Raw genomic sequence first — 15,666 nt, forward strand, 5'->3', positions numbered from 1 at the left:
GAGAATTGTAAAGCTATTTATTTTGATAATGTGGCTAATTCTGTGTTTAAATTAAAGTTTGTTTTAACATAAAAGCTACCTAATGGTCATCATCACTCCTGGAGTGAAGTATCCTTTCCTCAGTTTTATAAATTTTTAAAAAAATGTTTGTGTTCTTGGCTGGTATCTTAATTTTGGGGTCTAGTCTGGGATCTTAACTCGTATATAATATGTGCTTCATTGAAAGTGTAAAGTGCTTTGGGATATCCTGAGGCTGTGAAAAGCACTGTATAAATGTAAGTCTTTTTTTTTGCTCTCTGCTTTGTACAAGGAAACCACAAATTTGTGCCAGTCATCAATACAGTTGTTTCAGTTCTGTAAATTTGTGGTCCAAGTCTGAGCTTCAGAAACTTGACTATTGGGATGTATGTTGATCGGCTCGGATTCATTATAAATCTTCACGGGCGAGGCTACCGCAAAATTGTCAGCATAATATTCTGGCCAATTCTGTGGAGTGTTTCTTTTTCACATTGGGTTTCAGTGTATGTATCAGAACATGAGAAATAGGAGTAGGCCATTTGGTCCATTGAGCCTACTCTGCCATTCAAAAGATAATCGCTCATCTGATTGTGGCCTTAACTCTACTTTCCTCCCATCACTCCCTTGTCAGTGAAAAATCTGTCTACGCCTTGAATCTTGTACATTTAATAAAAAGGCTAGTACTATGATCCCAGACCAGACCCCAACAGTAGCTAGGATACTAGACAGAAACCCCAATATTTTATTTTAAGTTTGTAAAACTGCAAGGAAAGGATGCTTCACTCCAGAGTGATTGCATGAAAAAATACAAATATTGTATATTAAAACAAATTTTATCACTAACACAGTCTTAAAATCTTTGACTAGAAAATATCTTACAATTACCCCTTAAACAATACTACTCCATACACTGAATACCCTTAGTTGCTATCTTTATTCCCATTTAAACAACAAGGAAAAAAAGTATAGAGGCTCACAATCCGTTGTAACTACCAATGGCACATTGGAGAGAGATCTCTTGACACGGCTTTAAAGAAAAGATCTGACTCCTGTCAGACTCGTGCAGAAACTCTGGCTGTATGTCCTCAGAAACTGTTTCTGAGCTTGTTTCAGCTCATACACTCGGACAAGTCTGCACTGCTTTAAAGACTCTTCATCTCTTTTAACTGAACTGCAGAGATTAAACTGTTTCATTTCTGGACACTGCTTCATTCAGATCGGAACTGAACTGCTTTCTACAACATGCCTGATGCCTAGGCTTCACCCAGCTGTCATAGAATTTACAGTGCAGAAGGAGGCCACTCAGCCCATTGAGTCCGCACCGGCTCCTGGAAAGAGCATCCCACCCAAGGTCAACACCTCCACCCCATCCCACAACCCAGCAACCCCACCCAACACTAAGGGCAATTTTGGACACTAAGGGAAATTTATCATGGCCAATCCACCTAACCTGCACATCTTTGGACTGTGGGAGGAAACCGGAGGAAACCCACGCACACACTGGGAGGATGTGCAGACTCTGCACGGACAGTGACCCAAGCCGGAATCGAACCTGGGACACTGGAGCTGTGAAGCAATTGTGCTATCCACAATGCTACCATGCTGCCCTTGCCAATGACACCACCTTACTGAGAGAATCCCTTTAATAAAAACAAGTTCCATTAGTCCAAGCTTTTTTATGATGCTTAAATTGTACCCCTGGCTCCCAATCTTTCAAACTAGGATTTCTTTTAAAAAGTGACTGCAGCAGTCAAACACACTTTTATCCTTACTCCGCCAAATACCTTTCATACAATACTTCTGAAATTCTTATATTCATAGCTTTCTTTTGTTCTTTTGTTTTGCTTCCCTGGGGTTAATTGAAAAGTGGTAGATGTTCAGGCAGTATATTTGCCTGTATTAAGTTGCTTTCTACTAAAAGGAGTGCGTGACTGTCACTGCGCCTAAGGCTAGTCAGCATTTTGTTCCACAATGCTTGTTTAAGCCAACCTGTAATTAATGCTGCTTATTGTGCATACATGACCAACATGCTAGGGGAAATCTGAGTGAGTGATCGTGTTCCTGTCTCTGCCTCGGTACCTGCAAAACAATTACATTGGTCACAGTTGTAAATGGGCTGGAACATGAACTGTGGGTAGTGGCCGAGGTGCAACTTACACTCCATAACCTCACCAGCCTGTTGTCAGGGAGTGGTTAACCCTGGCATTTTATCAGTTAAAATGGTACATTTGCACCGTTACGCTTTTGTGATAACCACCAAGAGAGCAAAAAAGTGAAAATGTACTGTTCGTTCTCTATATTTTAAATCTGAACCATTCAATGTATCCCAAGAACTTTTAATTAAGTAGAAGCGTGTCTATCAAAACCTTGCCAGGAGAAAAGAGACAAATGTAATGGTTCTACTCGGGCTGAGAGGAGTTGTTTTTAAATTAAAAAAAAAAAAAAGTATTTGAGTTTTTCTTTTTCATTTAACAACAGAATTGCCCGAAAGAAGGCCTCGCAAACTTGAGATGGACCAAGCACTTTTAAGAGTTTGTAATGAGCTGCTTCACGAAAGCCTGGTGGTCTCCTGGCTGTCTGATCACTGTTACCAGGTGGGTGTGAAATAGCGCAGGTCAACCAAGAGGTGCCCTGTCAATTATTGCATTTGGGCTTGTCACTACTGTATTACCCTCTGGTGCCTAGAAAGGGATATCTTTGGTGGAATGGCCTGGAGCAGTTGCAACTGGGCAAAAGTTGGAAAGTACCAATTGGGAAATTTAAACCATGTTTTCTGTATCCAGTGTCAGTACAGGTTGATTTGTGGAAGGAAAGTCCCACATACTTTACTGATCAACGCTGTGTTAAGACAACTTTTTAATCCGTACAATATATATATTATATATGTATGCGTATATTATATTATGTTGCATTCTCACTCTTGATGTTGGAACCAGAATTTATTTGAATTTTCTCCTAACATTTATGCATTTAATTACGTAATTGCAAAAATAAGAAAATCTTCAATGATCTCACACAATTAGGCAGCGTAATAAAATTGTTTGTTCTTGTTCCACAAAGTATTCCTTGATACAGTTAGAGCACTAACCTGCTTCACTTTTATTAATGCAGCTGAATGGGTTTTTGTTTCAGCAAAAATAAGCATTTTAATGAGGGAATCCATCCCTCTGACTGATTTCAACCTGCTGAAAATGATTTAACCTGCTGAAAATGATTTAAAAGGCTATACTGGACCATTGAATAACTTCACTGGTGTAAACCAGTCGGATTGAGTAAAATATATATATATTTCATATAAAGACTTTTTCAGAGAGAGAAAGGAATAATACAATAAACTTTATTAGTGTAACAAGTAGGCTTACATTAACATTAACACAGCAATGAAGTTACTGTGAAAGTAGAAGGATGTGTTGATGAGGTTAGATGAAAATGGGGGCGGGAGGGGGCTAGTTGGGGGGGGGGGGGGGGGGGGGGGGGGGGGGGGGGGAGGAGGAGGAGACTCGGGTGGAGCTTAAACACTGGCTGGACCTGCTTGGCTGAATGACATCTCTTTCTATTGTGAATACTTATAAATTAAAGTTTTGAAAATGTGCCTAGTGCAGTTTGAAGTGCATTCCCAAATGGGCTCAGCTGTCCATTAATTTATCTTTTTTTTTTAACGATTACATTGTGCATGAAAATATAGCACCTTTAATATAGCACCTTAAGGTTTTATTATTTCCCCCTTAGTTGCCTTGGGTCCTGCCATATTACCACCAGCAAACTCTGACCCTCGCTGAGACAGTCTGCATGATTTTACACAAATTACTCCACTGCCTTGACTTTTCTCTTCAGACTGAAATTTATCCAAATCCTTCATTTCCCCCTAACTAAAGCCCTTTCTTAAACATTAGTTATTCAATCTGCCAAGACTGCGATCCCAATCCAGTATAAGACTCCTTCCCAACAGTTTCTCGAATACTCAGGCCAGTCACCATGCGGTTTCGATCTGGGGGCATGGCCAGTTTTGTGGGTGAAGCCTGATTCCGGTGATTTGAGTCTTAAAACTAATTTAAAAACCAGGGGAAACTCAAAACGCAAGTGATTTTGGGCACAACTTGTCCGTGCATTATGTTTTGTGCTGGTTTGGTTGCTTCTTGTGTCTCAGTCACTGAGAATTTCCAGTTGGGATGAGTTTTGAGTTTTTGTTTTGTCCATCCATTTACTAGCTCTGTACACTGGTTTTAAAACACTGTAAAACTAAATAAGTTGACGTGTACTGTATTTCCTGTTCACTTTTATGTAACCCTTTCATTGTGTATTCAATTTTCTCAGTGTCTGTATCAGGAGCTTGGAAATGTGCCTGCACAAGAACGTGTAGGGCACCCGAGAAACTCAACCTTTGCCATTGACACTAAGCATCCAGTCACGTTACAAGTGAACAGTAGTGTTGATAGACAAGAGGTGTGCAGGTTAGTGAATACATCTCTTTACTGTTTCTACTGCAGTCCCAAGCCCGTTCAATTTTTAAAAAAGTCTCCACTACCCATGCTGATCCTCTGTGTCTCTCTGTCTCTGACTGTAATGCAGCAGAGATGGGGAATGGATATTTTCACTGAAAGCAGTCACACTGCTTTGGATTTAGATTTATTAATGAGGGACGAGAGAATGTGACTGCGACTTGGGTAGGTAGAGGACCCACAGACGCATTTGTAAAGGAGCCTCAGCATTTGGCATTGTCCAATAGGTGCATGGTACTTGTTGCCAGTGTGGTTGAGAATAAAGGTTGCAGGGAGGGTGGGCAAGTGGTCCATGGTATAGGAATCTGATGTGAGAAAGAATGTAGTGTGTTACTGTAGCCAAGGGGTAGACGCTGTTCTCTGCAGCTGTGGCCAGGAGTTTGGAAAGCCAGAGTCCGGTTTAGGGGCATCTCCCTTTAGCTGGAGAAAGTGGATGTCTGTGACCCACGTAGAAACCAATGCTATAGATAGAGTTAGGAATGAGATTTTGCTGATTGAGGGAGTTTGATCAGATGGAGAACAAATTTTTAAAACTGGGGCGCTTAAATGTGTGTCTAAAATGAAAATGAAAAAAATGAAAATCGCTTATTGTCACGAGTAGACTTCAATGAAGTTACTGTGAAAAGCCCCTAGTCGCCACATTCCGGCGCCTGTCCGGGAAGGCTAGTACGGGAATCGAACCGTGCTGCTGGCCTGCTTGGTCTGCTTTAAAAGCCAGCGATTTAGCCGAGTGAGCTAAATCAGCCCCTAAAAGAGTGGGTGCGGGAGGTGGAGATCACTAATTCGTAGGTGACTGGCCTGAGTATTTGAGAAATTGTTGGGAAGGACTCTTGTACTGGATTGGGATCGCAGTCTTGGCAGATTGAATAACTAATGTTTTGGAAAGGGCTTCGGTTAGGGGGAATGAAGGATTTGGGTGAATTTCAGTCCGAAGAGAAAAGTCAAGGCTGTGGAATGATTTGTGTAAAATCATGCAGATTGTCCAAGCGAGGGTCAGAGTTTGCTGGTGGTCATACGGCAGCAACTAAGGCCATATGGGGGGAAATAGTAACAACTTAACATGAAAGGTGCTATATTTTCATGCACAATGTAATCTTGAAAAAATAGATAAATTAATGGACACAAATGGGTTTGATTTTAATGACAATTATTAAGTCGCTGTAGCACGGTGACTTAAGGTTGCAAACTAAATATTCCAGGATATGTGACTTTTAGAAAAGAAAGGCAAAAAAGGTTAAGAGTCCGATAAAGGCAATAAGAAAAAAGAATGTTAGCCCGGAAAGTCAGGATGTAGAATCCGTACGGATGTAGTTATGAATTGCTACGGTTCAGAAAATATTAGTAGGAATAGTTTTTAGCATCAATCTTAACATCAATTGTGGTGTTGGACAGAGGAAATTAAAGGAGCATGTACAAAAGTAATGTATTGAACTTTAATAATTGTATTTATTGTTAAATCTTAAATTTAAACCTGATTGGCAAAAGTAACTTATGAAATGCATTCAGGACTGTTTCCCAGAACAATCTACCGAGAAATTAGCTAGGCAGCAGGCTATAGAACAGTACAGCACAGAACAGGCCCTTCGGCCCTCTATGTTGTGCCGAGCATTGATCACCCTACTCAAACCCACGTATCCCCCTTAACCTTACCTTTTTTAGGACACTATTTTGGAACTAAATTAGTATTGCTTCTAGAGCACCTCTGGTGTCCTGGCTGTTATTTATTCCTCCATTAACATTACAAAAACAGGTTGCTGTTTGTGTGAGTTTACTGTGTGCAAATAAATGTGGGGAAATATTAAATAATTACTTAGTTCGTAGGAATACTCGAAGCTGAATATATTTTAAAAGCGGTGACTAGTAAATATTGGTAGGCAGGAGAATTTGTGTATCCTTGTACGTGAATCACAATGTTAACATGCAGGTGCAGCAAACAATTAGGAAGGCAAAATGATATGTTGCCCTCTGTTGTAAGGGGTTGGAGAATGAGTAAGGACGTCTTGCCACAACCATGTATGGGTTTGGTGAGTACGTAGTACAGTTTTGATTACCTTGCCTCAGGGAGGACATATTTGCCTTTGAGAGGATTTACAAAGGTTCATTAGATTGGTTCCTAGGATGCGAGGCATGCCTTTTGAGGAGAGATGGAACCTAAACGTATTCTTTGTCTCCACAGATTCTGCCAGCTGGGCTGGGTATTTACAGCATGTTCTCTTTGTCTGATATTTGACCTGACTATCTCTCTGACAGAATAAGTCTGGCTATTCTAAGCTGATGCGTGTAAACTGCATCCCCTCAATAATGACGACCAACCAAACTCATCACAAAACAAATATTTTGAAATTGAGGGTGACAAAATAGGAAAGACAGGACCAACTTTTTTTTTTTGTAAAATGAGTGGAGGACCAACTTTTTTTTGTAAAATGAGTGATAATACACCACTTGTGGGGAGATGGTGGCCAGAGACTATCGTCGCTTGTTGCAAAAAAAAAAACCCATCTGGTTCACTAATGTCCTGAAATCTGCCATCTTTACTCAGTCTGGCCTACACGTGACTCCAGACCCTCAGCAATGTGGTTGATTCTTAAACTGCCCTCTGAAGTGTCCTAGCAAGTCACCTCTTGGGCATGGGCAACAAATGCTGACCTTGTCAGTGACACCCATATCCCCATGAAAGAATAAAGAAAAATGTATAACAGATCACGTCCTCGTAACAAGAGATACAAGCCTGATATGAATGGAAATTTGCAGCTTATTAGAGAGGAGTGACTAAAAGAAAATTGTTTACAATTCTCATTGCTGTAGGTTTTGTGTGCTTCTCTTGCAGGGTTCATGAAAGCTTTGGTGAGCTTGGACATTATTCCCTATGGGTGGCAAAGGCCAACCTGAGTAACGCAAGTGGACCAGTCAACTGTAAAATCATCATTGACCATGAAGCCATTAACAACAACCTTCGTATGTACACTTGTGAAATGCTGCCACATTTTGTCCTGTTCCGAGTCAAGCGGGTAATGTTCCTTCTTCTAGGGAGTGGAAAAAGAGCAATAACCTTTTTTATTACTGCCCTGGGAGAGAGATGGAATTCTATCGTGAGAGACACAACAAAGTGTTTCTACTTGCCGTGAGGAAATTGAATACATTTTTTTTTTTTTTCAAATCAAGCCATACCTAGATTGTGCCTCAAACTAATAATGTTGTGGTTGAAGGGTGGGTTGATGCACTGGCTGTGGTTTTGTATTCAGTAAGCAATTAGCAATTTAACTTGTCTGTTTTCTGGGTTAATTTAATTCCTCCCTTTTCTGTTTGAAAGTTGTACTCGATGCCTTGCTGCCTCAAAATAAAAATAAAATCTTGCATCCTTTTTCTGCAGCTATTTTATATGCGTTTCTTGCCTTTGGTGGATTGGCCATTTTGACGTCTTTAGCACGGTTAATACTGGGGTGAGTGCTATAATTTAAAGGAGTTATTAAATGTATGGAAATGTAATTGTCAGCACTCATTGATGGAGCCATATGGGTAGGATAGGCTGCAGGTGAGCCCGTGGTCTGCCCTCTGCTGCTGACATCAGCTTTCTGTCCACAATTGGCAATCATAGAATTGGGGCAGCACGGTGGCACAGTGGTTAGCATTGCTGCCTACGGCGCTGAGGACCCGGGTTCGAATCCCGGCCCTGGGACACCGTCCGTGTGGAGTTTGCACATTCTCCCCATGTCTGCGTGGGTTTCACCCCCACAACCCAAAGATGTGCAGGATAGGTAGATTGGCCACTCTAAATTGCCCCTTAATTGGAAAAAAGTATTGGGTATTCTACATTTATAAAAAAAAAATAGAATCATAGAATTTACAGTGCAGACGGAGGCCATTCGGCCCATCGAGTATGCACCGGCTCTTTAAAAGAGCACCCTACCCAAGCCCACACCTCCCCCCCCCCCCCTATCCCCATATCCCCATAACCCAGTAACCCCACCCAACACTAAGGGCAATTTTGGATACTAAGGGCAATTTAGCATTGCTGGCCCCAGAGAGGACAAAGTTACACAACCCTCCGATTTGCAGCCCAGAAGGCGATCTTTCAGCCTGACACATCGTTTTGTTTAGATCCTTTTCTATACTCTCATTTTTGCTATCCCTAGTAAACTTTCAAAAGCTCTATGAATTCTACTTCCTTTACTGTTTCCAAACTCCATTCTGTATCCTGATGTGATGTGCTTACTTTTTGGTTGTTAGATTTTTGCCCCTGTTACCAGCTAAGTAAGTGCGATTCTTCTTGATCAACCTTGTCTAAATTCCATAATTTTGGATCCTCTGCTGGAGCTCCATTTGACCTAATGGAGTAGCTCCAATTTCTCAGATTTTCCTCATAATCGAGACTCTTTCTTTTTCTTTTTAAAATTTAGAGTACCCAATTCATTGTTTTTCCAATTAAGGGGCAATTTAGCATGGGCGATCCATCTATCCTGCACATCTTTTGGGTTGTGGGGGCGAAGCCCACGCAGACACGAGGAGAATGTGCAAACTCCACACAGACCGTGATCCAGAGCCCGGATCGAACCTGGGACCGTGGCACCGTGAGGCAGCAGTGCTATTCACTGCACCACCATGCTGCCCCAAATCGAGCCTCTTAACCTGGGACCTAAAACCTTCCTCCACAATTCACTCTTCCCAGTCTTAACGCTGTCCAGAGTTTCAGCTCCTGCTCAATATCCAAACATCTCTGTTGAATTAGGACTGGCATTGTTGAGAACCAAGGAGGAGATTTTAGGATGACTTTATACCGTTGCTTAAAATTATAAGGGGATGAGGCAGTAGATTGTGTCCAGTGAGCAAGGGGTTTGGAAGAAGAGCATGTAGGTATAGGATTAATTGTTTACGTTTATAACATGGAGCAGGACGGTGGTTGTGCAATGCGCTACAGGTGTTGGTGATTGAAACTGAGACTGTACAATCATTTTGGAATGTTAGGTGTTTGGCGTTTAAGGAAAGGGGGCTGTTCTTGTGAGACAAAGATGGGCTATATTTTAAGCAGTGTAGATAGAAGCGCACAATTACAAAGAGTAACTGATGGGTTAAGTAAATAGGCAAAACTGTGGGATGAGTGTCCGTGTCAGCAATTTGAGGCCATGCACTTTGGACCTGAAAAGGAGGCAGCAGGTTGTGTTCTAAATGGTGAAAAGCTTATTGTGTTTCTGTTTTTGTTGAAATTTGATGTTTAAAATAGTTAAAATTATAAATGTTTTAATGAAATATTTTCTGGAAAAAAAAAAAATGGTGAAAAGCTAGACACAGTGGAGGTCACTTGTGGTGAAGGGGTTGAACAGACCATTCAAATGAACATTTGTAGTGAACAGTAATGGAATGCTGGCCTCCATATCTAGAGACATAGCGGAAGCACCACTTGTAACCCTGTGCAAAGGCTTACTTAGACCACGTCATAAATTCCTACAGTGCAGAAGGAGGCCATTCGGCCCATCAAGTCTGTACAGACCTTTTGAAAGAGCACCCTATCTAGGCCCACTTCCCCCACCCTACCCCTGTAACCCCATCTAACCTGCACATCATTGGACACTAAGGGGCAACTTGGCATGGCCAATCCTCCTAACCTGCAGATCTTCGGACTGTGGGAGGAAACCGGAGGAAACCCACGCAGACACGGAGAATGTGCAAACTCCACACAAGTCACCCAAGGGGGGAATTAACCTGGGTCCCTAATAGTGGGTGCTTCCCACTGTGTTGTCCCTGGGATACTGTGAGCAGTATGGGTAGCACACCGTAGGAAGGATATGTTGACTTTGGAGGACGTTCTGTGTTGATTTACTAGAATGATACCTGGACTTTCAAGTTTTAAATTACAAGGAGCGATTAAACTAGGGCTGTAATCCCTGAAATTTAGACGGTTACGGGATAATTTGAGCAAAGTTTAAGTTGTTGTGAGGAACATAGGGCTTCTCTCAATCTACCCTATTTCCTGCAAGTTGATCAAGAACTAATGTTTAATTGCAAAAGCCAAAATATCTGTGCCAGACCTTGTGGGGGGAGAAGTTAGGAAACCCTTCTTCATGCAAAGGATGGTAGATGTTTGAAGCACTCTTCTGCAACCAGCGATTGATAGAGTAATTGTTAACCTTAAAACTGAGATTGATGCATGTTTGTTATCCTAAGGTATTGAGGAATATGGGGCAATGGCAGAGTTAAATTGTAGATCGGTTTTGCTCTAATTGAATAGAGGCTCGAGGAGAAAAATGGCCTACTCCTGTTTTGATATTTGTCTAAAAGATTGAGCACCATCAATGATCGGGCGAGCAACCTGTTCTTGTGTTATGATTTCTCTAATTGTGTTTGTGAATGTTGGATGAATGTAGAACAGGGGCTCACCATGAGATGGCAGCCAAATGGCTTGATATTCTTCACAGTCAAATGTGGGGAAATTCATCACTCAGCTTTAAGCAAAAGGGGTAGGGAAGTCTAATTTATGGCTTATTTCTCTCTCCCCAGACATCACTTTGTTAGAAACCTGATGTCCCGTCTTTCAAATCGTGTTGAGATGGAACGATTAATCAATTCGGTAAGTAGTGAACAGCCTCGGATTTAATTGTTTGCAAGTGTGCGTAGAGAGGGAAAATGGGCAAAGTGTACTCCACAGATTCTGTTAGAGCAGCTGAGGATGCAGATGAGAGACCTAGGAATCTTTTTTTCAGTATTTTATTCCAAACGTTTATGAAAAGTTACAACACAAACAATTTGGGAAACAAACTTCCCAACACACACACCTATACAGTTTGTACAAATTTCCCCCCTTTTATCGCCCTACCCCTCCCTCAAACACGGTCATGAGCATCCCCCACCTTGCCTCAACCCTCCGCTGAACCCCTTAACTCGTGTTTGATCTTTTCCAGCCAAAGAAAGTCATATAAGTCTCCCAGCCAGGCCGCTACCCTCAATGCAGTTGCTGACCGCCACACTAATAAAATTGGTCACTGGGCAATCAGAGAGGCAAAGGCCACAACATCGGCCTTCCTCCCCTCCATCAGCTCCGGCTTCTCCGATATCCCAACTATCGCCACTAAAGGGTCTGGCTCCAACTCCTCCCCCACTATCTTTGCTAGTTCTGCGAACACTCCCGCCCAGAATCTCTACAGCTTTTCACAGCCCCAGAACAAGTGTGTGGCTTGCTGCCCCCCCCCCCCCCACACTTCACACTCGTCTGCCACCTCCAGAAAGAACCCACTCATTCTTGCCTGCGTCATATGTACCCTGTGTACAACCTTGAACTGTATCAGGCTCATCCTTGCACACAAGGAGATTGCGTTTACCCTTCGTAGTGCCTCACTCCATGCTCCCCAATTTATCACATCCGGAAGCAACAGTCATTCCAGCAGGGTGTTACTTGGCCACCTGGCGAACTCTCTTTCCAAACCTTCCGTGCAATGTCCCTTACCTGCAGGCACCTAAACTCCCTTCCTCTAGGGAGCTCTACCCTCTCCTTCAATACATCTGCTGTCAAACTCTTCTTCCAAACACACATCCCTCACCGTAACCAGCTCCACCATGGTTTTCACACAATGTTGTTAACACCGACATCCCCTCTATCCTAAAGTGCCTCCTCAGCTGGTTCCAGATCTTCACCATAGACTGCATCACTGGGCTCTCCGAGTATCTGCTTGGTGCCATTGGCAACGTCGCCATAACTGTAGTTCTTAAGCAGGATTCCTCCTCCTTCCTAACCCATTCTGCCCCCTCTCCTTCCCACCGCCACCTCACCTTCTCCATGTTTGCTGCCCATTAATAATGTAGCAGGTTCGGCAACGCCAACCTTCCCTGCTGCCTCTGTAACAGGGTCCTCTCTTTTTTTTTTTAAAAACATAAATTTAGAGTACCCAATTCATTTTTTTCCAATTAAGGGGCAATTTAGCATGGCCAATCCACCTACCCTGCACATCTTTGGATTGTGGGGGCGAAACACTGGGAGAATGCAAACTCCACACGGGCAGTGACCCAGAGCTGGAATTGAACCTGGGTCCTCGGTGCCGTGAGACAGCAATGCTACTCACTACGCCACCGTGCTGCCCATGTAACAGGGCTCTCTTGACCCGTGGCATCTTCCCTGCTCGTATATAAAGTCCAAAATAATTGTGTCCAGTTTTCGAAAGAAAGCCTTCGGTATTAAGATCGGGTGTGTCTGGGACAGGAACACCGGGATCACTTCGCTTTTCCCTACGTTTAACTACACAAAACATATAATAGTACTTTGTCGGCATAGAACAACACCCGATGCTCCCTTCGTCCCCTCGTAATCCCTTGCCGCTCCGCGGACCCCCTAAGAGCCATTGCCAGAGGCTCTATAGAAAGTGCAAACAGCAGCGGTGACAGTGGCCACCCCTGCCTTGTTCCCCTGTGTAGTTCAAAGTTCCGTGAACCCATGTCATTGATCAGCACACTTGCCCTCGGTGCCACATAAAACAGGTGCACCCAAGCCACAAACTTCAGCCAAAATCCAAACCTTCCCAGGACATTAAACTGGTGCTGCCACTCCACCTGGTCAAATGCCTTCTCTGCATCGATTATCACCACTACCTCCGGTACCTGAGCTCCTGACGGGGTCACAATCACATTTAACAGCCTCCTTTTGTATTACTAGAAAGTTGCCTGCTCTTTACGAAGCCTGTTTGGTCCTCCATAATGTCACGATCTTCCATCCTTCCTGCTGCCAACTTAGCCAGCACCTTCACATCTGTATTTAACAGTGATATGGACCAAAAAAACCCACACTCCAACGTGTGGTATTAATGTAATCATTGCCTGCATTATCGTCTCCGGCAGCTCCCCCTTCACCAAAGCCTCATTAAATGCCCCCAAGAGATGTGGTGCCAGCTCTGTCGTGAACTCCTTATAAAATTCCGCTGGGTAGCCATCGAGCCCTAGCGCCTTCCCTGACTTCATTCTCATCCCCAGGGGCTCCTCTAGCGCCAGCCTGTTCTCTTCCTCTAGCTGTGGAAACACCAGTTCACCTAAGAACCGTCCCATGTCCCCCTCTTCACACCCGGGTCCACCCTGTACAGCTCCTTATAATAATCCCGAAACACCTTGATCACCGTGCCCGGCTTTGACCCACATCCCTTGCCCCAGCCCTTATCTTCAATATTTCCCTAGATGCTTCCTGCCTTCGTAACTGCTAACATTCAACTTAACTTCTCTCCTGTATTCATACTGAACCCCTCTTGCCCTAAATAGCTGTCCTACCATTCTACCCTTCCAGCTCTACCCTGTTAATTTCACCCTGTATGGACCATGTTTCTTGTCCAGCCTTGCCACATCACCCTCCAACACCCACCGGACCCATATTCCCAATTCCTTCAAAGTGACTGCTCCTAAGTCTCCCAGAATTGTTCAGTTCAGTTCTCCCCCAGTTTATAGCTCCTTTGTTGAAGTCCACCCCAAACCACATCTGCCGTCAATAAAGCACCGCCTTGGGTTTGTTGAACCCCGCATGCTGTTTTACCAGCTCAGCACCAATGTCCTGATATATTCGGACTGTCTTTCCCCTCCCATTCACAGTTGCGCTTCTCCCTGGCTCACTGCAGAATCTTCTTTTGCCACAAAATTATGGAGCCTCACGATCACTGCCCGCTCCTAGGCCTCTGCCTCAGAGATCTGTGTGCTCTGTCCACTCCAGGGGCCTTATCCGACAGCCCCTCTGCCACCAGCCCTGCCAGCATTCTTGAAACATAACCTTGTGGCACTCGCACCTTCCACGCCTTCAGGCAGACCTGCTATCTGCAGATTCTGCCTTTTCGATCTATTTTCTTGCTCCTCTGCTTTTGCTCTCGAATTGCAAAGGCCCCATCTCCGCCTCCAATGCAACCACCAATCGCTGTGGTTCGACATCACCCTCTCAATCTCTTGGATCTGCGACCCCTGTGCCTTCAAACATTTCTCCACCCTCTCAATTGAGCCCATCAGGGTTGCCACAGCATCTTTGATGACCTTCGAGTGATCCTCTTGCATCTCCTTAACTCTTCCTTGATGAAGGCCATCAACTGTTGCATCTGGGGCTTTCCTATTTGCATTAGCCCTTCCACTGGCTGCTGCACCACCGGTCTCTTCCAACTCCTTGGCCAGGTCTTTCACCTTCTGCTGGGTTTGGTAACCAGCATATCACTCCCGGGGGAATCTTCTTTGACCTTTAGCTACACTCTATGTTGAAGTTGCACCCAATTTTAGGTAAAAAGAGCTCTTTCGAGCAGGAATTGCTCTGTGTGCGACAACTCGCCCCATGGCCACCAGCGGTCAGTTCTTTATTGTTTTCTTGATACATGGATAGGATGGGTATAAAGGGATACGCCATAAGGAAGTGCTGAGGGTTTTGGCAAAGGTTGGTATCATGACCATTACAAGCTTGGAGGGCCTGTGCTGTATTGTTCTTTGTTCTAGAGCGACCTAGGAATCTTGGTGTGAGTGCCTAACTGGTAACAACGCTATCAGAATGTTGCACCACAAGTAGACTGTAAATCAGAAGAGATTGTGATCAAACTACTGGTCAGATCCCATTGCTAACTGTCTGCAATTCTGGTTGCTGAGATGCAAGGGAGATATTCAAACACTGGATGCAATGCAGAGAGGAGCCATAAGGCTGTTTCTGAGCTAACTAGGGAGATTTGGAATTTTCAGCCCGGAAAGGAAATGCCTGAGGGTCTAATGTTAACTTTTGGGGATGAGGGACTTCTTTTATCTTTGCTTGACGACAAATATTCTCAGTTCATGGATCTTATTTGGTTTTGTTTATTCTTTTAAATTTTGTTGCTGTTTGACTAGAATATTTAAAAAAAGAAAAATCTAAAATGTTTGTGCTTTGCTTCAAAGGAGCTAGGATCCCCAAACCATTTAACCGACAATGCTGGCCCCGGGAATCTGGTACCAGGTCAGATGCCAAGCTCCTATCGACTTCGTTCACTAGACACCTTTCGAGGGTAAATTGGTTTCAGATTCTTTCAGAGCCCGTGCTGTTATTAAATGCTGATGTGTGCCTTCCAGTCTGCCTCCGCCAAGCAGCTCCTAAAGTAGAGTCATTATTCTAATGAAGCAAAGACATTAAAAACAACTGCCCTTCTCCGTCCCATCCTATTTGTAAGGGGACTGTTGGACCAAGTGGTCT

General features: G+C 43.6%; 1 protein-coding gene across 5 annotated transcripts in view; it reads left to right on the forward strand.

The window, feature by feature from the left end:
* Nucleotides 1–15,666, forward strand: part of hgsnat (heparan-alpha-glucosaminide N-acetyltransferase) — a 61,248-nt gene that overhangs the window by 18,288 nt on the left and 27,294 nt on the right. For all 5 annotated transcript variants that reach the window (XM_038792643.1, XM_038792640.1, XM_038792641.1 and 2 more), the window contains 6 exons: nucleotides 2,497–2,612; nucleotides 4,333–4,469; nucleotides 7,345–7,472; nucleotides 7,888–7,957; nucleotides 11,010–11,079; nucleotides 15,375–15,481. In XM_038792643.1, coding sequence (XP_038648571.1) covers nucleotides 2,497–2,612; nucleotides 4,333–4,469; nucleotides 7,345–7,472; nucleotides 7,888–7,957; nucleotides 11,010–11,079; nucleotides 15,375–15,481 — 628 coding nt within the window. The remainder of the gene's footprint in view (nucleotides 1–2,496; nucleotides 2,613–4,332; nucleotides 4,470–7,344; nucleotides 7,473–7,887; nucleotides 7,958–11,009; nucleotides 11,080–15,374; nucleotides 15,482–15,666) is intronic.

This window comes from Scyliorhinus canicula, chromosome 3 (genome assembly GCF_902713615.1).
Source record: "Scyliorhinus canicula chromosome 3, sScyCan1.1, whole genome shotgun sequence".
NCBI lineage: Eukaryota > Metazoa > Chordata > Chondrichthyes > Carcharhiniformes > Scyliorhinidae > Scyliorhinus > Scyliorhinus canicula.